This window comes from Diabrotica virgifera, chromosome 10 (assembly GCF_917563875.1).
Source record: "Diabrotica virgifera virgifera chromosome 10, PGI_DIABVI_V3a".
NCBI lineage: Eukaryota > Metazoa > Arthropoda > Insecta > Coleoptera > Chrysomelidae > Diabrotica > Diabrotica virgifera.
Window position 1 is genome coordinate 95,691,740 of NC_065452.1, and position 22,817 is coordinate 95,714,556.

Sequence of the window (22,817 nt, forward strand, 5' to 3'; positions counted from 1 at the left end):
TCGTAAAAAGTTAATAAAATGTGATATCTGATGGTTGCATCTTCGGCTTTAGGACATACAGAGCTTTTTATAAAGAATACCTTTTTTTCGTAAAAGTAATAATAAAAGAGTTATCGTATGTGTAATAAATAAAAACGAAGTTAGTATCAATAAATTTGAGAAAAATTTGGAAAATATTTTTTTCCAATTAGAACAATGTAATTGCATATTTGATCTTAGTTTATATTTCCAAACAACTTTTCATAATAAGAATTTTCGATATTGAGAGAAATAAAGGTACTTTACTCTTGAACGAAGTTCATATTTTTTGACATAACTCGTATAATATTGAGAAAATTTGATATCTGATGATTGAATCTTAGGTTTTAGAGCATGCAGAACATTTTATAAAGAATAAATTTTTTTCGTAAAATGCATAACAAAAAAGTTTCCCATATGTTTCCAACTTAAGTAGACACGCTGTATAAAGACTACACAATTGGACTATCAGATTAAAATAAGTAGACTACAAAAGGTGTGAACTGTCGAGCTGAATTGCTGTAATAACAATTTTTGTCACAAACCTTTTGTTAGCTTTTAGTAATCCTATTGTAACTAACAGAGGCGTAGCTACCGCCGTATCAGCCGTATCAATTATACGGGGCCCCCGACATTCAGGGGCCCCAGCGCGGCATGTCGAAATAAAATTCCCTTCAAAATTTAAAAAAATATTCTACAATTATTTCACTATTAAAACGCTTTGAACAGTGTATATTGTTTGTATATCGACATTTTCGTGACATTGATTCTTTATCTATACCTATATAAACTATACAGGGTGTAACAAAAATACAGGTCATAAATTAAATCACATTCTGGGACCAAAAATAGTTCGAATGAACCTAACTTACCTAAGTACAAATATGTACACAAAAAAAGTTATAGCCCTTTGAAGTTACAAAATGAAAATCGATTTTTTCGAATATATCGAAAACTATTAGAGATTTTTTATTGAAAATAGATATGTGGCATTCTTATGGCAGGAGCATCTTAAAGAAAAATTATAGTGAAATTTGTGCTCCCCATAAAAATTTTATGGGGGGTTTGTTCCCTTAAACCCCCCGAAACTTTTCTGTACGTTCCAATTAAATTATTATTGTGGTGCCATTAGTTAAACTCAATATTTTTAAAACTTTTTTGGCTCTTAGTATTTTTTCGATAAGGCAGTTTTTATCGAGTTGTGGCTTCTTTTTTAATATGTTTACATAAAAATTTTATGGGGGTTTTGTTCCTTTAAACCCCCCAAATGTTTGTGTACGCTCCAATTAAACTATTACTGTGATACCATTAGTTAAACAATATGTTTTTAAAACTTTTTTGCCTCTTTGTATTTTTTCGAGAAGGCAACTTTTATCGAGATATGACTTCTTTTTTAATAGGGTTCAAAATATACCTAAAAATGTAAATCATACATAAATTTTTATATTATTACCAAGTCTCCATAATCGTACTTAACCATATACAAATATGTGGTGGATTTGACAAATATTCAAAATATCTCGGACTTTTCGGAAATGTATTAAGAGCCAAAAAAGTTTTAAAAATATTTTGTTTAAGTAATGGTACTACAATAATAATTTAATTGGAACGTACACAAAAGTTTGGGGGGGCTTAAAGGAACTAAACCCTCATAAAATTTTTATAGGGTGTCCAAATTTCACTATAATTTTTTCTTAAGATGCTACTGTCATAAGAATGCCATATGTCCATTTTCAGTAAAAAATCTTTAATAGTTTTCGATATATTGGAAAAAATCGATTTTCATTTTGTAACTTTTTTTATATACACATTTGTACTAAGGTAAGTTAGGTTGAATCAAACTATTTTTGGTCCCAGAATATGTGATTAAATTTATGACCTGTATTTTCGTTACACCCTGTATTTATGTACAGGTTCCTATGTATTTTTTGCCTCTCGCCTTCCTATAACTACAGAGCATTCTTGTTTTCAAGCTATTTTTTATTGTCTACCGTTGGCTGTGTGTGAGACATTATATAATGTATAATGTCAAATTGCAATATTTGTAATCGCTTTACCTTTGAATATTTGAAACATTGAAACACTCCGTATTGTTTGCGTATATTTTCGTGTAATCTGTTCTTTATCTATAAATTGTATTTAAGTATGTCTATGTATTTGCCGGTCGTTCGCCGTAAAAGTACAGAGCTTCTTCGTTTACGTTCATTTTCAATGTCCATGTACTCTTGGCTTGAAAAAACTGAATCTATTTTAAAACAATGGGTCTCAACAATTCAAATCTATTTTTCGACTTTGGTTTATAAGAGTTTATTAGGTTTATTTTATTATTAATATCTAAATTTGTGTGTTATATGCAGCACCTATTATTTCCTAAGGTTGTATTATGCTATTTGCAATTTATTTAAATTTTGCAACATACAGGGGTTTCATGAATAATTGGAAATAATTTAACTGTAGATCCCTGGACTCAAAAAAATTAAGATTTAACCCAAATCACCTAGTCCGAAAATTCTTCCGAAAGGAGCTAGAGCTCTTTGAAGAAAGCGTCTTGTAATTAGTTTTTTTAAATACCTCCAGAACGCTTTTATTTAGAGAAACAAAAACTAGTACGCCTATTTATCTTTCAGAGATAAATTGACTCAATAAATTGCGAATTTCTAGTACCGGTCATACGCGTCCGTTTTTGATAGGGGAACGGTTATTTTATCGCATAACTTTTTTGTCTATTACTTTTAAGCATTTTTGACACTGGATTAATAAATTGTAAGGTGTTCAAGTAATAAAAGGCACTCTTGCTTTAGGTCGGTAAAATACACCGTTTTTTTTGAAAACTTTTTCAATCTTTGTTCAAATTCAAAGAACGAAACATTTTCAAATCGATTTTTCTAGAAAACGATGTATCATACCGACTTGCAAGGGTAACTTTTAGTACTAGAATACCTCACGATCTAATAATCCAGTGTCAAAAATGCATAAAAGTCAAAGGCAAAACAGTTATGCGATAAAATAACCGTTGCCCTACCCAAAGAGGACGCATATGACCGGTACTAGAAATTCGCAATTTATGAAATCGATTTATCTCTGGAAGATAATTAGATGTACCAGTTTTCGTTTTTCTAAATAGAAGTGTTCTAGAGGTATTTAAAAAACTAATTAAAGACACCATCTTCAAAGAACTCCGGCTCCCCTAGGTAGTATTTTCGGAGTAGGTGATTTGGGTTAACCCTTAATTTTTTGAGCCCACGAATCTACAGTTAAAATATTTCCAATTATTAATGAAACCTCCCATATTGTTGTTTTATTTCATCATCTTTTATTTTGTAATAATATTGACGATTTATGTAATTTCAGTAAACTGTATTTGCTATGTTTTTTTTTTCTAATCTTTGTAAGCTTTGTATAAAATTGTAAAACTTTCAATGACAATAAAGCATATTTTCTATTCTATTCTATATAAGCGTTTTTGCTTCTTTTGTTAAACATTTTTTAGCACTATGCCATATCAGTGGTGAAAAAGGGCCCCGCGACAAACTTTGCCCCTGTTAGGCTAGCTACGCCACTGGTAACTGACTGAATGAATAAAACGTAAGTGACCAATAAATAGTACTCAGTAATGATCATGATACAATAACCCAAGATATTATATGGAGCGATCCTAATTTCGTTCAGGTCGCGCATGACGTCACGTTGTGAGTAGATCCTTTAAATTTCGAATGCATTGCAATTATGATTTGGAGATTTCAGCTTTTAATATCAGTTGTGAAACTTTCTAGAAGTGCTGTTTTCTTTAGTATGATTAAATATAATTATTGAGAACATATTCTAATAATAAAAATCAATCAGAAACATGATTTTTTTATTATTAGGCAATATACGTCTAATTATACAGTGTGGAAGGCACTTGTAGAATAAAATGATTTCTGTCCTTGTTTCGAAAAATTATAAATAACGCTGATACTCGTCGATTTTTAAATAAATATCTGCACTTTTTAAAGACAAATTTAAATTTACGGGGTGATTCATAAAAGTCAAACAGAGTCCATAAGCTTTATTTTTAATAGAACACCCTGTATATTTTTATATTTTTAAAAGCTGCTTAACAACCTGGTTTCAACTAACTAAATCATGTAGGGTGAATTATGAACAATACAGGATGAAATTTTGAAATTATTAACTATGGAATCCACTTATGGAATAAAATTGTTTGTGTCCTTATTTTAAAAATGATAAAAAATGCCGGAACAGGTCAACTTTTAAATTTAAATGGTGATTTACGCAAGTACAGCATAGTCCATGATCTTTAGTTTTAATGGATCACCCTGTATATTTTTATGTGCTTAGAAGCTACTTTATCACTTTGTCTCAAAAAAAAATGTATTATTCGGGTCCATTATGAATAATACACGGTGAAATTTTGAAAAGGTGAAAATTTTAAATTATTCATAAACTCCATTAAAGATACAAAAACAAAAAAAAAAGTATTATTTATACTTAGTTTAGAAAATATATGTCTTTATTTAGCTAAAATACCATTATTATATACATAATTTACTATAATTTAAAGTATGATAAATTATTAGATAATTTCAAAATTTTATGTAGGTACCTATTTAATATCTTGACGAAAATTTAACCTATATTATTTTAAAATTTCATCTTGTATTATTCATAATAGGCCCTATACAATACACTTTTTTGTGATGAAGTTATTTAGCAAATTCGAAAAACATAAAAATATACAGGGTGTTTCATTACAATTAAAGATCATGGACTATGATAGACTTGTGTGAATCACCCCGTATATTTTAATTAATGTTTAAAGAGAGCATATTTAAATTTAAAAGTTGACGTATCTTAGCGTTTTTTATAACTTTTTAAAATAAGGACACAAAAAATTTTATTCCATAAGTGGTTTACATACACTGTAATTTCAAAATTTCACCCTGTATTATTCGTTGTTAGGCTAACATAGAACTTTTTTTGATAAGATTTGATTTTATTTTTCAACATAATATGTAGTCATCTTCGAGGGCGATACAATAGCAGCCATACAAATTTTCAGTATCATTTTTTTATACAATTTGTCTTGTGACACGGTTCGTTATCTTGATGAAATAGCACTTTCTTTGCCTCCAAAAAACCTCCAAAAGAAGGTTTTTCCCTTCTCAAGATAGTCGATGAATATTATACCATGCGCATTCCAAAATACTTACGCAATATCCTTGCCAGCCGACTGTTGTTCCTTTCCACGCTTTGGAGTCGGTTCATCAAGTGCAGTCCACTCGGCAGACTGTCGATTGGACTCCAGGAGCCATGTTTCATCCATTGTAATATATCGACGCAAAAATGCGGTTTTATTAGAGCTTCAAGACTATTCTATTAGAGTTTACAAGAGCTTCAAACGCTTCTCACTTCTCAGAATCATCAATTCGTTGTTGTTTTTAATTGATTGTGAGCTGTCCCCGCACCCACTTTGCACAGAGCTTTTGCATACCCAAAGATTCATGCGCAATATATACAACACGTTCCTTTGATATCTTTAGAGTTTCAGCTATCTCGAACAACTTCACTTTATCATCATCATCATCATCATCACGTAGCACTAAAACCCTGGGTGGGTCCTGGCTGACTGTACAACTTTCTTCCAATTTATTCGGTCTTTCATCAACCTAGGGTCAAATGGAATGTTCATTTTCCGGAGATCTGCTTGGATGTTATCTCTCCATCGCATTCTGGGACGTCCAAGTGGTCTTTTGCCTGTAGGAATCTCCTCCCATACCAGTTTTACAAGTCTTTCGTTATGAAGTCTGTGCACGTGGCCATCTTATTCGCTGTGATTTAATTTCTTGGACAATATCGGTGTCATTGTAAAGTGCTTTTAACTCGATGTTGGTTCTGATCCTATACTTGTTTGTGTTAATGTCGTGGTAAGGTCCGAAAATTTTAAGTATTTTTCATTCAAAACGTCTGAGCTTTTCTTCGTTTGATTTGGTCATGGTCCAGGTTTCGCATCCATATGTTAGTACTGGTCTGACGATGGATTTATAAATTTTGATCTTGGAACTTCTTGTAAGATTTTTTGATTTTATAAGCTTATCCAGTTCGAATAGACAGCGATTTGCTGATTGGATTCTGTCTTTTATTTCTTCAGTAACATCGTTGTCACCTGTGATTACGGCCCCCAGATACTTAAAACGTTGTACTCTTTCGAAATTGAAGGTGTTGACCGTGACATTTTGTCCTATCCTGTCTCTTCGTGTCGTTCTATTTATACACATATATTTCGTCTTCTCTTCATTAATCCTCAGCCCTACTTCGCTTGTTGCTCCTTACACCTTGTTGAAAATGGCTTTTGTGGATAGGATGGAGTCTCCAACGAAATCAATATCATCTGCGTAAGCTAGGAATAACTTGGGATCTTGAACCGATAGCAGTTCTGTCCTTATTTCGGCCGACCTCATGGCTTTCTCTAATATAAGGTTAAAAAGTAGTGGAGATAACGCATCACCCTGTTTGAGTCCATTGTTGATTTCAAAGCTGTCAGACAGTTTATTATTTACACGTACTTTTGATATTCCACCCTCCATACATACTTTAGTCATCCGAATGAGTTTCTTTGCTATTGAGAACTCCGCCATGGCATTCCATACTTGGCTTCTTTCTACGCTATCATATGCCTGTCGAAAGTCTATGAAGAGACTGCTTATGGGTCTGTTATACTCCCATCCCTTTTCTAGAAGCTGTTTCAGCGTGAATAGTTGAGCTATTGTGGATCTGTTTGCCCTAAAACCGGCTTGATATTCTCCTAGCACATTTTCAGAATAGGGGGTTGGTCTACTAAGAATGATGTTTGAGAGGATTTTATATGGCTTGTTTAGGAGTGAAATTCCTCTATAATTCGCGCATTTTGTTTTGTCCCTTTTTTTGTAGATGGGCACTATGATGTTTTCCTTCCATCGTGCTGGTATCCTTTCTTCTAACCATATTTGTGTTATTAAGTGGTGGATTTGGAGATGTACTGCGTCTCCACCATATTTCAGAAGTTCTGCTGGTATCTCGTCCGTACCCGGCGCTTTGTGATTTTTCAGCTTATTTAACGCCTTTTGGGTTTCTTCAAAAGAGAGATTTTCGACGGGCATGCCTGCTGTGATATACATAGATCTCTTCTTTGTGCTGTTCTTCCTGTATGATGTTTAGAAGGTCCCTGAAATACCCTTTCCATTCTTCTGTTAGTTCTTTATCGTCGATTATCATATGGCCTTGATTGTATTTCAGTGTATGGATAGAATTGGTTCGATGTACTCTTTTCTCAGTGGAAATTGCTTTATAGAATTCTCTGGAGCCTGGTTTGGGTCGATCTCTCTCCATAGCTTTATATTTTTGTTGTTCATAATTTCTTTTCTTTGTGCGTATCATTTTTCTTGTTTCTTTTCGGCAGTCGTCGTATTCCTTTTTTACTTTTGTCTGTTTGTAGTTGTATCCATGTCTTCCTTACGATTTGTCTTTTTTCCAGCTGTTTCCGACATTTCTCTTCATACCATTTTTTTGCCCTCTTCTGCCTACTCCTTCCAAAGATCTTGTCGGCAGTCTTGGTTATTATTTCGGCAGTCGTTTCCCACAGCTCTTCTATATCATTATATCATTGTAAATTATTTCAGAATTCAAGGTTTGTTCAAGTTGTTCTATATATTTTTGATGTTTCTCTGTATTCTGCATTTCGTCCATGTTCCATTGTGGGTTCATTGTTGTTTTGTTGTATTTGTGGCTAGATATTCTGGATTTGACTTTTGTTCTGACTAAGTAATGATCTGTGTCTCCGTCTATTCCTCTGAGGCTTCTTACGTCTATGATATTGCTCCCATGTCGGGCATCTACAATGATGTGGTCAATTTGGTTTCGAGTAATATGGTCGTTTGAGATCCAGGTTTGCTTATGAATGTCTTTATACGGAAACATAGTTGACTTTATTAACATATTATTAGCTGCTGCAGTTTCTGTGAGTTTTAAGCCATTATCGTTGGATATATTGTGGAGGCTATGTTTACCGATTGTGGGGTGTAGGCTAGGCTCTTTGCCTATTTTAGCATTAAAATCGTTGCAGATTATGCGCATATCTTGTTTGGGCATCGTATCTATCACTCTTTCTAGGGCGTCGCGTCGTAGAAGTCATCCTTGATATATTCATCCTTCTCTTCTGTTGGTGCATGAGCTGAGATGATAGAGATGTTGTATCGTTCTCCCTTCATTCTGATGTAGCATATCCTTTCGTTTATAGGTTTCCTATCCCGTTCCAAATCCCGTTCCAAATTCATGTCTTTCGTTTTTGTTACCGCTGAAGAATATGGTGGATTTACTTATTTTTATATTTCCATCGTCTGGCCATCTTATTTCTTGGACTGCTGTTATATCCATTCCTATGTTCTCCAGTTGTTTCACAGCATTTGTGGCAGCTCCAGGCCTATACCAACTCTGGACGTTCCAAGTTCCAAGTTCCGATATTCATATTCCTTTTACATTGCATTGGTCGTTTTTTGTGTTTATCCGTCTGGTTCCGAGGCAAAGTTGCAGTTTTCATAACTATATAACTTCACATATAACTTCACTTTATGTGGACTCAAAATTATTTTGTGGACTTTTTTCTGTTTTCGTAACAGCTTCTTTGAGACGTCAACTGCGTGCACCGTCCTCGGTGCTTATTTCGCCTTCTTTAAACTTAGCAAACCACTTCTCAATGGTTGATTTTCGTGGTACAGAGTCCGAATAATGTATATAAAGCCAAGTATTGGCTTTAACGGTATTCTTTTGGCCAAAAATCAATGCTTTATAAGACACACTATTCCTTTGTATCCATTTTTTTAAATTAACATAAATTGCATTTGGATTTAATACCAGTAGTGCCATCTAAAACGAATGGATCCGTAACAAAACGAAAGTGAAAGATGTCTCAACTAAGTAGCAAAGCTTAAATGGAAGTTCGCTGGACACACTCTACGGCGCGGCAGAAGGATGAAAGATGGACTAAGATGATTATACATTGGAGACCGTGGAACCACAAACGAAAAAGGGGAAGGCTAAAGATGCGATGGTCAGATGACCTGAAGAAACACACTGGATCAAAAAGGATGCAAATTGCCCAAAATAGAGAGGCATGGAAGAAGGAAGAGGAGGCCTATATCCAAGGATGGATGTTTAGGGCTGATTAGATAGATAGATAAAGTGCCATCTGTGTCAGCCTACAAACTTTTCATACCACCTGTTAAGTATAAAATTTATAATTATTTAATTTATAATTTAATATACTTACAGCACTAAATGCCCAACATCCTCCACAGTTACCCTGATTCCTGACAGCTAAAACTGCGCCTCTTTGTCTCCAATCAACAGACGCTGCTAATCGTTCCTTTGGATCAGCTTTGTAAACGCCCAAACTGTTATTACTTAGCTCTCTTGTATTAATTAACCGTAAAGATTCTAAAGACCGCAGCTGTTGGTTGGTCCAATCAGAAAATTGATTAACACCCTTGAACCATTCTACTTCTCCCCTTTCGTATTTGGCGTTGTGCTCTTCGATGCCCCGAAGTTTCTTTTGGAAAATTTGGAATCTGAATTTGTCTTCTTCAGTTCCATAGTGCTTTCCAAATTTATCCTAAAAACAACAATTGCAATAAATATTTTACGTTTAAATCACTGAGAATAAAACTGTCAAGCTACGGAAAAGTGGAAAAAGAAGTACAAAAACAAGTAAACATGGCAAAGAAAGCAGCAGGATGTCTCAACAACACAATCTGGAGAAACAAATACCTCACAACGGAAACGAAAACCAGGATATATAAATCAGCAATAAGATCAATAATGACGTATACAGCGGAAATAAGAGCAGATACGGCGAAAACACAAAGACTGCTGGAAACAGCAGAAATAAAAGTCTTACGAAAAATAACAAACCATACTCTAATAGACAGAGTAAGAAGCGAGGAAATACAAGCAAGGTGTGGTATAGAAGAAATAAACATGTGAACCAAAAGAAGAAAAATAGAATGGAATCAACACATAGAAAGAATGAGAGAAAATAAAATAGTACGAATAGCAAGAGACAAATCGCGAAATGGAAGAAGATGGTCAGACAACGTCAGTTTGCAAAAACAGCGTTTGAATTACTTGTGTGAGGCATGTCGGTAAAACAGTACTGATAAAAGCGTTTTAAAGAACATAAAAGAACCTTTTGAACACAAAAAAAAATATTATAACATATGTTATAAAACGCATTATATAAGGCCATGGTAGAATTTAATATCCCAATACACTTAGTGAGGTTGGTGAAAACAACCCTCTCAACGTTAGAGTGTAAGGTTAGAGTGCAGAATGGAATATCACGAACTTTCCAGACACAAACAGGACTTCGACAGGGCGATAGCCTATCGTGCCTTCTAATCAACATTGCCCTGGAGAAAGTTATTAGAGAATCTGGAATAACAACAAGAGGTACCATTATTAATAAGAGTGTACAAATGTATGCGGATGACATTGATATCATAGCAAGAAGAAAGACGGACCTGGTTCAATCGTTCACGGCATTGAAAGCAGCAACAAAATGAATGCGGCTACAAATTAACACTAATAAAACTAAGTATATGAAGGTCTGAAGGTGGAAGATATCTTTAAAAGATTAGAATGGGAAGAAAAAGGTATAAAAATTTGTGGACAACGCTTGAACCATCTAAGGTACGCCGATGACATCGTATTGATAACCGATAAAAAAGAAGAATTGTTTGAAATGATGAAAGAACTGGACATAGAGGCCGGAAAGATAGGCCTTAATATGAATTACAGCAAGACCAAAATCATAACAAATACAGATGAGGACATCACAATGAGGATCGGACAAGATGAAATAGAACAAGTTCATGATTATATATATCTGGGTCAGATTATAAAACTTAACAAGGAAAACCAAACAGCAGAGATCAAAAGACGAGTTAGACTGGCATGGGCGGCATTTGGAAAACTAAGCTACATCCTTAAAAACAAAAGATATCCACAACATCTTAAGACCAAGGTATACAATCAATGCGTACTCCCTGTTCTCACTTACGGTTCCCAAACGTGGACGTTTACAAAAGCAAACATGGACAAGATCATAAAGACGCAAAGAGCAATGGAAAGGCAAATGTTGCACATAAAACTATTGGATAAAAAGAGAAACGAGTGGATAAGAGAGAAAACCAAAGTTAGGGATGTTAGACAAGAAGTTGCAAAGTTGAAATGGAGATTTGCCGGACACACTATAAGACAAAAGGAAGACCGATGGAACAAAATTCTCATAAATTGGAGACCGTGGCAATATAAACGAAGCAGAGGAAGACCACAAATGAGATGGGCAGATGATGTCAAGAAGCACGTGGGCTCTAGGTGGATAACTGTAGCGACAGACAGAGAAGAATGGAAAAGGATTGGGGAGGCCTATGTCCAAAGATGGACCGAAGAAGGCTAATTAGATAGATAGATATGAAGGTCACAAATAATAATCAAGTAGCAGAACCCAAAGATCTAACGGTTGGAACATATACTTTCGAAGGAGTAAGAGCGTTCGTATCTCTAGGCTCACAAATCAACCAAAGTAATACAGTAACTGCAGAAATTAACAGACGTAAAATATATAGCAAATAAAAGCGTACTATGGATTAATGAAACTTTTAAGATCAAACATAGTCACAAAAAGAATAAAAATATTGATATACAGAACTCTAATCAAGTCCGACACCTACACGTCAGAAACGTGCTGAAGAAACGATAACAAAAATTGCTGAAGAACGGTTAGTCTGTTTTTAACGTAAAATCCTCAGACATATTTATAAAGACTTAGTATTGGTAGACCTATCAAAATAAACAGGCTGCGTGGCTAGGCCACTTAGAGACAGTGCCGGATTAACCATTAGGCAAAGTAGGCAGTTGCCTAGGGGCCGAGACCCCAAGGGGGGCCTCGCAGGGCCCAAAACGAAAAAATAATAATTAGAATTAAATCTTCTTCTTCTTCCTTCTTGTATGTAGGGTTTAAAGCCTGTTCCTTCTTCAATATGAGCCTCCTAAATTGTTTAAATTATCGCACCATCTTTTTCTTGGTTTGCCAATACTTCTTCGTCCATTTGATAACTTATCTCGTGCTATTCGTACTATCCTATTCTCTGCCATTCTACTAATGTGTTCGTTCCACTCCTGTTTCCGTTTTGTCACCCACCCATTTATGTCTTCTACATTGTATGGATCTTCTTATGTTTTCACTTCTCTCCCTATCCAACAGAATTTTCCCTGATATTCTTCGGAGTATTTTCATCTGTGTTGTTTCTAGTAATCGTCTCGTTTTAGATGTGTCAGGTCTTGTCTCCGACGTGTATGTCAATATAGGTCTAATTGCTGCTTTAAGGCGGGTTGACATTACTAGTGAATAACGAACGTGGCTTACGCTTACGTATTTTGCCCGTGCTATTGTTAGATATTTTATTATCTATTTTCAAACTCGAGCGGTACATTTGTATCTATGCATTGCATAAATTGAAATGTACTGCTCGAGTTTGAAAATAGATAATAAAATATCTAACAATAGCACGGGCAAAATACGTAAGCCTGAGCCACGTTCGTTATTCACAAGTAATGTCAACCCGCCTTTAGAGATTCTTGCTTTTGTGTCTTGTCTTAGGTGTTTGTTCTTCCAGATTGTGTCATTAAGAGATCCCGCCGCTTTACTTGCTTTTAAGCTTTGTTGTCGTACTTCCTCTTCAACATCTCCTTAACTGGTTATATCTGTTCCCAGATATCTAAACCTTGCTTCCTGCTTTATTATTTTCCTATCAATTTCGATTTTACATCGTAGTGAATATTTAGATGTTGTCATACATTTGGTTTTTTTCTATTGATATTACATATCATATTATTGTATTTCTTGGCTGTTGTATTGAAGATGTGTGGTAACCTTTGGAGATCGTCTTAAATCGTCAGTCCCTTAAAAAAACAAGCAGCACTAGATGGAGTGCAGGAGCTGATGCAACAAGAGCTTTGTCTAAAGATTACAACGCCTTCAAATCTGCTCTTCATACTCTTGCTGAAGACACTAATCAGAAAGCTGAAACAGTTCATGAGGCTACATGTTTGTTGAAAGAAATGACAAAAAAATATTCATAATAAATGAGTTTTGGGTAACAATTTTAGAACGGATCAACGCTGTCAGTAAATTATTACAGAGAGAAGAGATCGAACTTCAAACTACAGTTCAGCTTCTAAATTCACTTTTGGAGTTCTTAAAAGACCAAAGAGATAATTTTGCTTACTACCAGCAGAAGGCATTCGATCTGCGATACTCTGAATATTCCGACGAGAGTACCTAAACGAAAGCGAGCAAGAAAACTACACTTTGATAATGCTAATATTTCCAATCAATTGTTTTGTAGGGTGGAGAAAAGTTAAAGGTTAAAACGTGTCTACCAATTTTGGATAAGCTAATTACTGAGCTGAGTTGTCGGTTACCATCGTACGAGTAAGTGAACTCAGTATTTGGTGTTTTGTGTGTTTTTCCAAAACTGAGTGATACTCAAATAAGAAACAGTGCCTCAAAACTACATGAAAACTACCCTGATGATGATGATATTGAACCTGAAATTGAAGATCAACTAGTGCAGTTCAAATATTGTATAGCCCTGCTTAAAGAGTTGCAAGGGAAATACTTTATTCCTGCTTCACAGTAATTTTGGGTTATTTATGAGAACCAACTCGAATCCAAGCTTCCAGATGTGTCAGTAGCTTTTAAGATTTATCTTACGCTAATAATTATAAATGCAACGGGTGAACGGTCTACATAAAAATTAAAACTATTAAATTTGTTACAAAATGAAACAAAATAAAAGTTAAGGTCTACAAGATGTCCACCAATATATATATATATATATATATATATATATATATATATATATATATATATATATATATATATATATATATATATATATATATATATATATAAGGAATAACTCTCGGTAATGGAGGCGTTATCCGGGGCTTTGGAGCGAGAATGTGGAGGTTTTTTATGAGACCTCATGGCTTGGGTTGCCTAGGGGCCTCAAGATTCTTAATCCGGGACTGCTCAGAGAGAATGAATGAGGTGGAGCCGTCGAAACACGTTTATAGCCAGAGACCGGATGGAGTGAGGAGAAGAGACTTGCGAGTGTTAGGAGTGCGAAATTGGAAAACCAAGGCAAAGGATAGGAAGGAATGGAAGCTGATTCTGGAACATGCCACAAAAACTTCAAATAGAAAAAATAATAAGGCGAACATAACTGCTGACGGTTAAGGTAACCAAAGCCTAGTAATTTCAAATGACATAATTAGTATTACAAGAGGTAAAACAATAGACTTACCTTGAAAGAAATCCATTCCTCGTAATCATCATCCAGTTCAGCCAATACTGCCGCAATTAGACAAGCAATAACAACAAACAAGTTCATGATGCTTTTTCTACAACTAATTAATGAGTCTTATTTAAAATGTAAAATAGAAATATAATATTATAATTAATTAGCCTAAATAAGAGTGGAAGGAAAATATCTGAAAGTTTTGGGGTTCGAAAAAATTTTCAGTTAAAAAAAGTAGAACGAACTATAGAGAATTTTCTCTTTCTCTAGATAGATGTCGCTAACACGTCCGTACGCATATATTTTATTATTTTTCCTAGTGGGATATCCAGAATTAGTTCGTTTCGGGATATACCACAGGCGGCCCTGAAGACGCTGAAAAGCAGAAACCTTGGCCAGCCGATGATAGTGGCCCCCGAATCGAATTAAATCTAAAGCTGTTTTTCCTTAAAAAACATAATTGTCTGCAATAGTCAGAATTTGTTAATTTGTTAAATCTGTTAATTCATTATCGGTCTTTTTAACCTTTAACTACACGCGCTGGCGTATTTTGTACGCCAGATATAAGAATTCTACTGCAAATATATTTAAAAATTTTATTTTTGACTTTGTTTATCTCTCTAACCTATCACTGGAATGTGCTTTACAATTGGTTTTAGTCTCGTTATAATCGGCGTTTTGGGAAGATCGTAATTTACAGTGTATTGTTTGTTGTTTCTGGTGGTGGACAATATACGCCACGATTATAGTAATATAAGTAGTGATATAAGTACATATTTCAATTGGTTTTTAGTCATTATGGCACAAAATATATTTTTCTTTATAAACAATACTTTTCTTCATGTAAAAAATCACATTTCAAAAAATTTTTTATTAGTAATTTTATTTAACATGGAATCAGATTCCAGTTATAAATCTCAACTGGCTTACTGAGAAGTAACTCCAAGTATTCACTGATGCCGAATAAGGTTTATAACAAACAACTAAGTGTATTTTTTCCAAAAAAAAAAATAAACAAATCCGCTGTTCTTAAGTGTATTCTCTTGTGGCGTATAAAGTACGCCACGCATGTAGTTATGGTATAACTTGGTGCCCGGGTAATTAAAGGTTAAGGTTGCTACCAAAATTGCTTTAATATATTATGAAATCAAAAGGACATATTGAAATTGTCTACTAACAAAATTATTTAGTTCCATAAACATTTGACTTTATTTAAATAAATGAATTATTCTCCAACTATATATATATATATATATATATATATATATATATATATATATATATATATATATATATATATATATATTATTTAAGGAGGAGAAAATAATTGGGTAACCAGCTGAATATGGACAAAGTGTACTCTTTTTACTTATTCCAATATATTTCGCCCATTTTCATGGGCATCATCAGGGAAAGCTACAATGTTTGTTATTAGGTAGGTACATAAGATGAATTAGCAGTATACTTACTAAGTGAGAATTGTTGTCACGATGTTTTAAAAGAAGCAAATATAAATAAAATGATAAAAAACTAAAATACAGAAATAACATATCACAAAAGTCCATAATTTAAAATATACATGATGATAGATAAAATTTATATATTGACACAATGAATTGAAAACAAGGTCTGACATTATTTATTTACTTTTATGTTAATTGTCAGTCAAATTTTTTTGGTCATTATCCTATTAAGTTAAACAGTTAAAATAGGTTATCAGCAATCAATATTATTAATTATTTAAGTGAGAGATATTAGCTAAACCTGTTAAATTTTGATTATTTTTATTTTTGTCTAAGAATAGTAAATAAGAGTATATTTCACTCAGGTGATTAATGTCTGATTTTTTGTTGATGCAATTATCACATTGTGCTATAAAAGCCATCTCCAGAAAGATTCTTTTTTTAAAATTCAAAATGGGCGAAATATATTGGAATAAGTAAAAAGAGTACACTTTGTCCATATTCAGCTGGTTACCCAATTATTTTCTCCTCCTTAAATAATTTAAATTGAGTCAGCTATTATTAAACCAAGTTTTATATATATATATATATATATATATATATATATATATATATATATATGTATATATATATATATATATATATATATATATATATATATTATATATATATATATATATATATATATATATATATATATATATATATATATATATATACCGTTATTAGGGATCAACGACCTTCCGGTAGGGATCTATGGAGGAGTATCACCAAGCCGCAAGCCCTTATTCCTTGCCGTACCGCTCCTACATAGGCCGGTCAGACACCTGCTTATTCGAGACCAAGCCGTCCATTCTGTAGAATTTAAGACTACGACGCGACGCTGACGTCGTATTCACCGGGCCTGGGATCAAACATCAATCATAAATCCACTAGAGTTGTCGATCAAGCGCCTCAGCTCGCTAAGACATTTGACCGACATTCTCCAACTAAATAGTTATAATTTAAAATATATAATGACATGTCTCAATTCTGAGATCAAAACAGTTTTATAAGCTTCTCCTTCTTCTTGATGTGCCTATCCATGATGAATGTTGGCCATCATCATGACAATCTTTACCTTACCTGCAGCAGCAAAGAAACGCTGTACAAATGTTGTATTCAACCAGGTTCTGAGGTTCTTTACTCAGGATGTTCTTCTTCTTCCTGGACCTTACTCTCCAAATATTTTTCCTTGTAGAATGGCTTGTAGGAGGGTAGATCTGGATTCATTTCGCATAATTTGTCCGAAGTATTCTATCTTTCGAGATGTGGTGGTGGTCAGTATCTCTCAGTTCTTTTTCATTCTTCCGAGGACTTCCTAATTTATGACCCGGTCAGTTCACGGGATTTTAAGTATTCTCCGATATAGCCACAATTCAAATATTTTCAATTTTCTGCACATATTTTCGTTCAAGGTCCATGATTCAACGCCATAAAAAAGGACAGAGAAAACGTAGCACCGCAGCATTCTTACTTTTATGCAATGAGAGAGGTTGTGGCTCTTGAAGAAGGCCCCCATCTGGTTGAAGGTGGATCTAGATTTTCCGTTGCGCTATTATCTCTAGGTTGTTGGTCCATTCTTAAATTGTTAGTAGTCGAGGTAGTTGTAGCGCGTCACTCTTTCTACAAGGGATTGATTGATGTAGACTTGACCTTCTTTTATCTTTTTCTTGCTAATGATCATAAGATTTGTCTTCTTTACGTTTATATTGAGTCCATATTGTTGATTGTAATACGTCATTTTGTTCATAAGGACTTGTTGGTTTTTTAGGTTGTCCGCAAATATTATTTTGTCATCTGCATACCTGACGTTGTTTATCCGGTACCCGTTTAGTGGAATACATGTTTCAGTTTCATGCAAAGCTTCGATAAATATTCTTTCAAAGTAGAGATTGAAGATTAGAGGAGACAAAATGGAGCCTTGTTTCACTCCATGCATGATTTTTACATATTCGAACCTGTACTCGATCAAACGCCTCTGCATATCTGGAATAAGACTTGTATTGAGAACAAAGCCTCTCTCGTACCAACTGCATTTATGAACCTGAACTGGTTGGGGGAAATTTGATTTTGACACAGCTTGTAAATTTTCTTATGGATTATCTTTAGGAACAATTTTAGGAGATGACTTATCAGGCTTATCGTACGCTATTCTTCGCATTTTTGGCTCTGATAAGCTATCATTGATAAAAAATGAACTATAAAAAAGTTTACAGAACTGAATTTTAGTGGTTCAGACAGAATCAAATAAACACTCTTAGCCCAATAAATGAATGTTTTGGAGTGTAACTTTTCAGGGGCAACTCCGAATTGCATGAAAATTTGGATTTAGGTTCTACTTACCCTCCAAAGTTGAATTTGTGCCGCTGGTTGCTTTTACTTGGGGGTGACAGCCACCTCTTCTCGGGGGGTGAAAAAGGCGTGTTTAAAATAAGCGCGGAAATGGATAAATTGACGGATTATAAGCAACTTTCGTTCTATAAAGTTTTTTACGTAAGTCAATACATTTCGAGTTATTTGTGATTAAAAATGTTGATTTTTCGACAAAAAAACCTACATTTGCAGACCGTTTTTTGCAAATAATTCAAAAAGTAAATATTTTATCGAAAAAAAAATTCTTAGCAAAAGTGTAGCTTATACAATAGCGAAAAAATGGTGTATCAGTAAAGTCCATAAATTAAGTAAAAGCAAAGTTGTAGCTCATGAAAAATACGTTCTTAGTCGTCTAATTCCAAATCGAATAATTCAACGCGAAATCGCCGAAAAGATAAGCACTTTTCGGGAAAAGCTTATTAACATTTTTAAAGTATCTAAGAAAAGATTTTCTACAAAAGTTTCTAGCATCAAAAATAAACGAGTTACACTAAAAAAAAAGTTGGCCCCTTTTTTGGTAAAAAACATCGTGAAAACCTCCCTCTATTTAGCACCCTAAATAAAATTAATCGTTATCCCTTTACCATTTATTTTAACTGTATGTGTATTGTTTATATGATCTGTAGGTTTGACTGGTTTGACTAGTAAAGTGCTTATTTTAAAAAAATGGTTTTTTCCAAAAATTTTTGAAAAGTTTCTTTTCTTCAAAATAACTTAAAAAGTATTATTGATAAGAAAAATCTTAAACAGTAAAAAATGTAGGTTTTGCTATTTTAAAAATGCTAGTTTCATGTTGTTTTTCCGTAAGACAAAAATTGGTTAAGATTTGGCTGTTCCAAATTTGCATACACTCGTGACTAATGACCCGTTCAAGCTTTTTCAACTATAACCCTTTTAAAAATAAGCATTTTAAACAATTGAGACTGACAGATCATATACAAAATAGATAAGTAAGTAAATTGTTTGTAAAGCGGTAGCGATTAATTTCATTTGGGGAGCTAAACACGGGGAGATTTTCATGATTTTTTTACCAAAAAAAAAGAGTGTAACTTTATTTTGTGCGTAACTCGCTTACTTTTAATGCTAGAAACTTTTATAAACAATTGAAATAAAGGTTCTTATAAACACTTCAAAAAGTTTAAATGGGGTTTTCCCGAAAAGTGCTTAATTTTTAAATGATTTCACCTTGAAATATTCGATTTGTAATTAGACTAATTAGTCCATGGTAATAAGGATTTTCTCGGGACACTCAAAGATCCAGGTAGCTGACTTCTTTTTTAGTTATTGTAGACCTATAGGAAGAAAACCTACCTGTCTCCTGCCTAGAGTTCGCATCCGTTTTTTAATTATTATCAATTTAGTGCAAAAATCGCGATTTTTTCAATTTTTTGCACTTCATTCAAAAGCTAAATAGTTGACATAAAATTACAAAATTCAGTTTTTTAGAACATTGAAAAACCTTCAAAATGCCGATTTTAGAAATTTAAAAAGTTAATTTGTTGGTACGAAAACTGCAAAATAAGTGAAAATCGTTATTTGTTAATAACTTTTACTAAAACTACCTTAGAACTGTAGTGTTTCACCCAAAGTTGGGTATTGGCGTACTTAATAAAACTTCAAAATTTGAGATCGATCCATTAATTAGTTTAAGAGTTATTCTATTTGTTTATCCCAGAGACCTTGATTTTGCAATAAGATGAGACAGAAAATAATGAAGATAGGGCAATCCTGAGTATGCCAAATGAAAGTAGAAGAGTGATAGTATCAAAATGTATTAAAAAAAGATAAAAAATAATTAACATAGTCAAAAATCCTAATGCCAAATTTTTGAAATTTTGTAGTTTATAAACATTTAGAATAACTTTAAAAATGTTGTCCGTAGTAACAATATTTTAATATATTCGAAAATATAGTATTTTAACACGAGTTTACAAATAAAAAAATTTAAGCTGGGTTCATTTGGGACAAAGTTAGCCATATGTTTTTTTAATTCACAGCTAATTTGTTTATAATAATTAAGGAACCTCATTAATCGCCATTTTAAAGAATGGAATTTATGTTTTTTCTTAAAAAATTTGCACGAACATTGTACCTTCACAGCATCCTCTACGATTTATCGAAAATCTAGTTCAAACGATTACTAGGGGGAACCTACAAATCCAATGAGTTAAAATACCGAAAAAGCAATTTCAAACGAATATAATTTTCTGTATCTCCGGATCAACTCAATGGATTTTGTTCTTTCTTTTTTAATCTGTATGTAATTTTTACGTACATTACAAATATGCAATTTGTTTATAAATTTATTAATTAACAAACAGTCTAATTTGTTTAAACAATTCTTGAAAAAATATTTTTTTTACAAAAATCCATTTTTTAATCATAGTATCATTAATGATCATAGAAAAAGTTAAAGTACACTTTAGTAAATAAATGATTTTTATTAGATAATTATTTATTGAAGATAATTTATTTATTAAAATATACCCTAACTTTTTTTATGAATAATAACGATAGTATGATTAAAATCATGGATTTTTGGGAAATTTTTTTTTTAAATTGTTTAAACAAATTATGGTCTTCAGTAAAGTCATGACACAACCAGCACATATTAGTATAAACGGCATTTAAATTGAAAAAGTATCAAGTTATAAATACTTGGGAACTTTAATAAACGAAACTGGAGACCAAAACAATGAAATAAAAAGACGTATCGAAATTGCCAGGGCCACCTTTATAAAGATGAGAGGGTTCTTCTGCAACAGAGATATAAGCATCCCTCTACAATAATTAAGAATGCTAAGTGGCTACGTATTTAACACGCTATTATACGGTGTAGAGGCCTGGACTCTCAAACAGAACAACATAAAAAATATTGAAAGTTTCGAGATGTGGTGCTACCGTCGAATGCTGAAGATAAGTTGGGTTGAAAGAATCACAAATCGTGAAGTAATACGAAGGATAGGAAGAGACCCAGAAATTTTATTAACGATAAAACGAAGAAAACTCGAGTATTTGGGTCACCTGATGAGAGGTCATAAATACGCATTACTTCAAAATATAATGCAAGGAAAAATAGGAGGAAAACGGAATCCAGGCCGTAGAAGAATGTCGTGGATGCGGAATTTGAGAGAGTGGTTTGGCTGCACCACTAATGAACTTTTTAGGACAGCTGTAAACAAAGTCAGGGTAGCCTTGATGATTTCCAGTCTCCGATAGGAGTGGCACAAGAAGAAGAAGAAGAAACAAATTAGACCGTTTATTAATTAATAAATGTCTAGACAAATTGCATATTTGTAATGCACAGAAAAATTACATACGAATTAAAAAAAGAACGATCTAAATATATTCAGTAGATCCCGAGATATAGAAAATGATAGTAGTTTTAAGTTGCCTGTTTTAGTTTTTGGACTTGTGCATTTGTCGGCTGCCAGCTCCCCCTTCACTTACCACGACTAGTCGCCAATTGAACTACATTTTTAAAAATTCGTGTAAAATACCAGCTTTTCTAATATATAAAATGATTTTTTCTACGGACGATATTTTTAAATTTATTCTAAATGTTTATAAACTAAAAAATTTCACAAATTTGGCATTAGGATTTTTGGCTATATTAGATAATTTTTTTTATCTTTTTTAGTACATTTTGATAGCATCAGTTTTCTGCTTTCATTTAGCATACGCAGAATTGCCCTATCTTCATTACTTTCTGTCTTATGTTATTGCAAAATAAAGGTCTCTGGGATAAACAATTTGAATAGCTCTTAAACTAATTAATGGATCGGTCGCAAATTTTAAGAGTTTGTTAAGTACTCCAATACCCAACTTTGGGTGAAACACTAAAGTTCTAAGGTAGTTTTAGTAAAAGTTATCAACAAATAACCATTTTCACTTATTTTGCAGTTTGCGTAGCAACAAATTAACTTTTTAATTTTTAAAAATCGGCATTTTAAAGGTTTTTTAATGTTCTACAAAATTAAATTTTGTAATTTTATGTCAACTATTTAGCTTTTGAGTGGGGTGCAAAAAATCAAAAAATCGCGATTTTTGCTCTAAATTGTTAATAATTAAAAAACGGACGCGAACTCTAGGCAGGAAACAGGTCGGTTTTCTTCCTATAGGTCTACAATAACTAAAAAAGTAGTCAGCTACCTGGATCTTTGAGTGTCCCGAACATGGTTTATTTCTAGCTTATTACCCTGGACTAAATAGGAACGTATTTTTCATGAGGTACAACTTTGTATTTACTCGATTGATAGACTTTACTGATACACCATTTTTTTCGGTTTTTGATAAGCTACACTTTTGCTAAGAATATTTTTTTCGATCAAGTACTTGCTTTTTGAGTTATTTGCGAAAAACCGACTGAAAACATTGTTCTCTTGTCGAAAAATAAACATTTTCAATCGCGAATAACTCGAAAAGTATTCACTTACGTAAAAAACTCTATAGAACAAAAGTTACTTAAAATCAGTCAATTTATCCATTTCCGGTCTTATATTGACCGTGTTTTTTCACCCCT

General features: G+C 33.2%; 2 protein-coding genes across 2 annotated transcripts in view; one reads left to right on the forward strand and one right to left on the reverse strand.

Annotated features, from left to right (window-relative positions):
* Positions 1–22,817, forward strand: part of LOC126893274 (uncharacterized) — a 518,645-nt gene that overhangs the window by 206,112 nt on the left and 289,716 nt on the right. The window lies entirely within an intron of this gene.
* Positions 1–22,817, reverse strand: part of LOC126893277 (cathepsin L-like proteinase) — a 39,368-nt gene that overhangs the window by 16,174 nt on the left and 377 nt on the right. The window contains exons 2-3 of the mRNA XM_050663294.1: positions 14,424–14,526; positions 9,323–9,664 (exon numbers count right to left, since the gene is read on the reverse strand). Coding sequence (XP_050519251.1) covers positions 9,323–9,664; positions 14,424–14,510 — 429 coding nt within the window. The 5' untranslated portion in view covers positions 14,511–14,526. The remainder of the gene's footprint in view (positions 1–9,322; positions 9,665–14,423; positions 14,527–22,817) is intronic.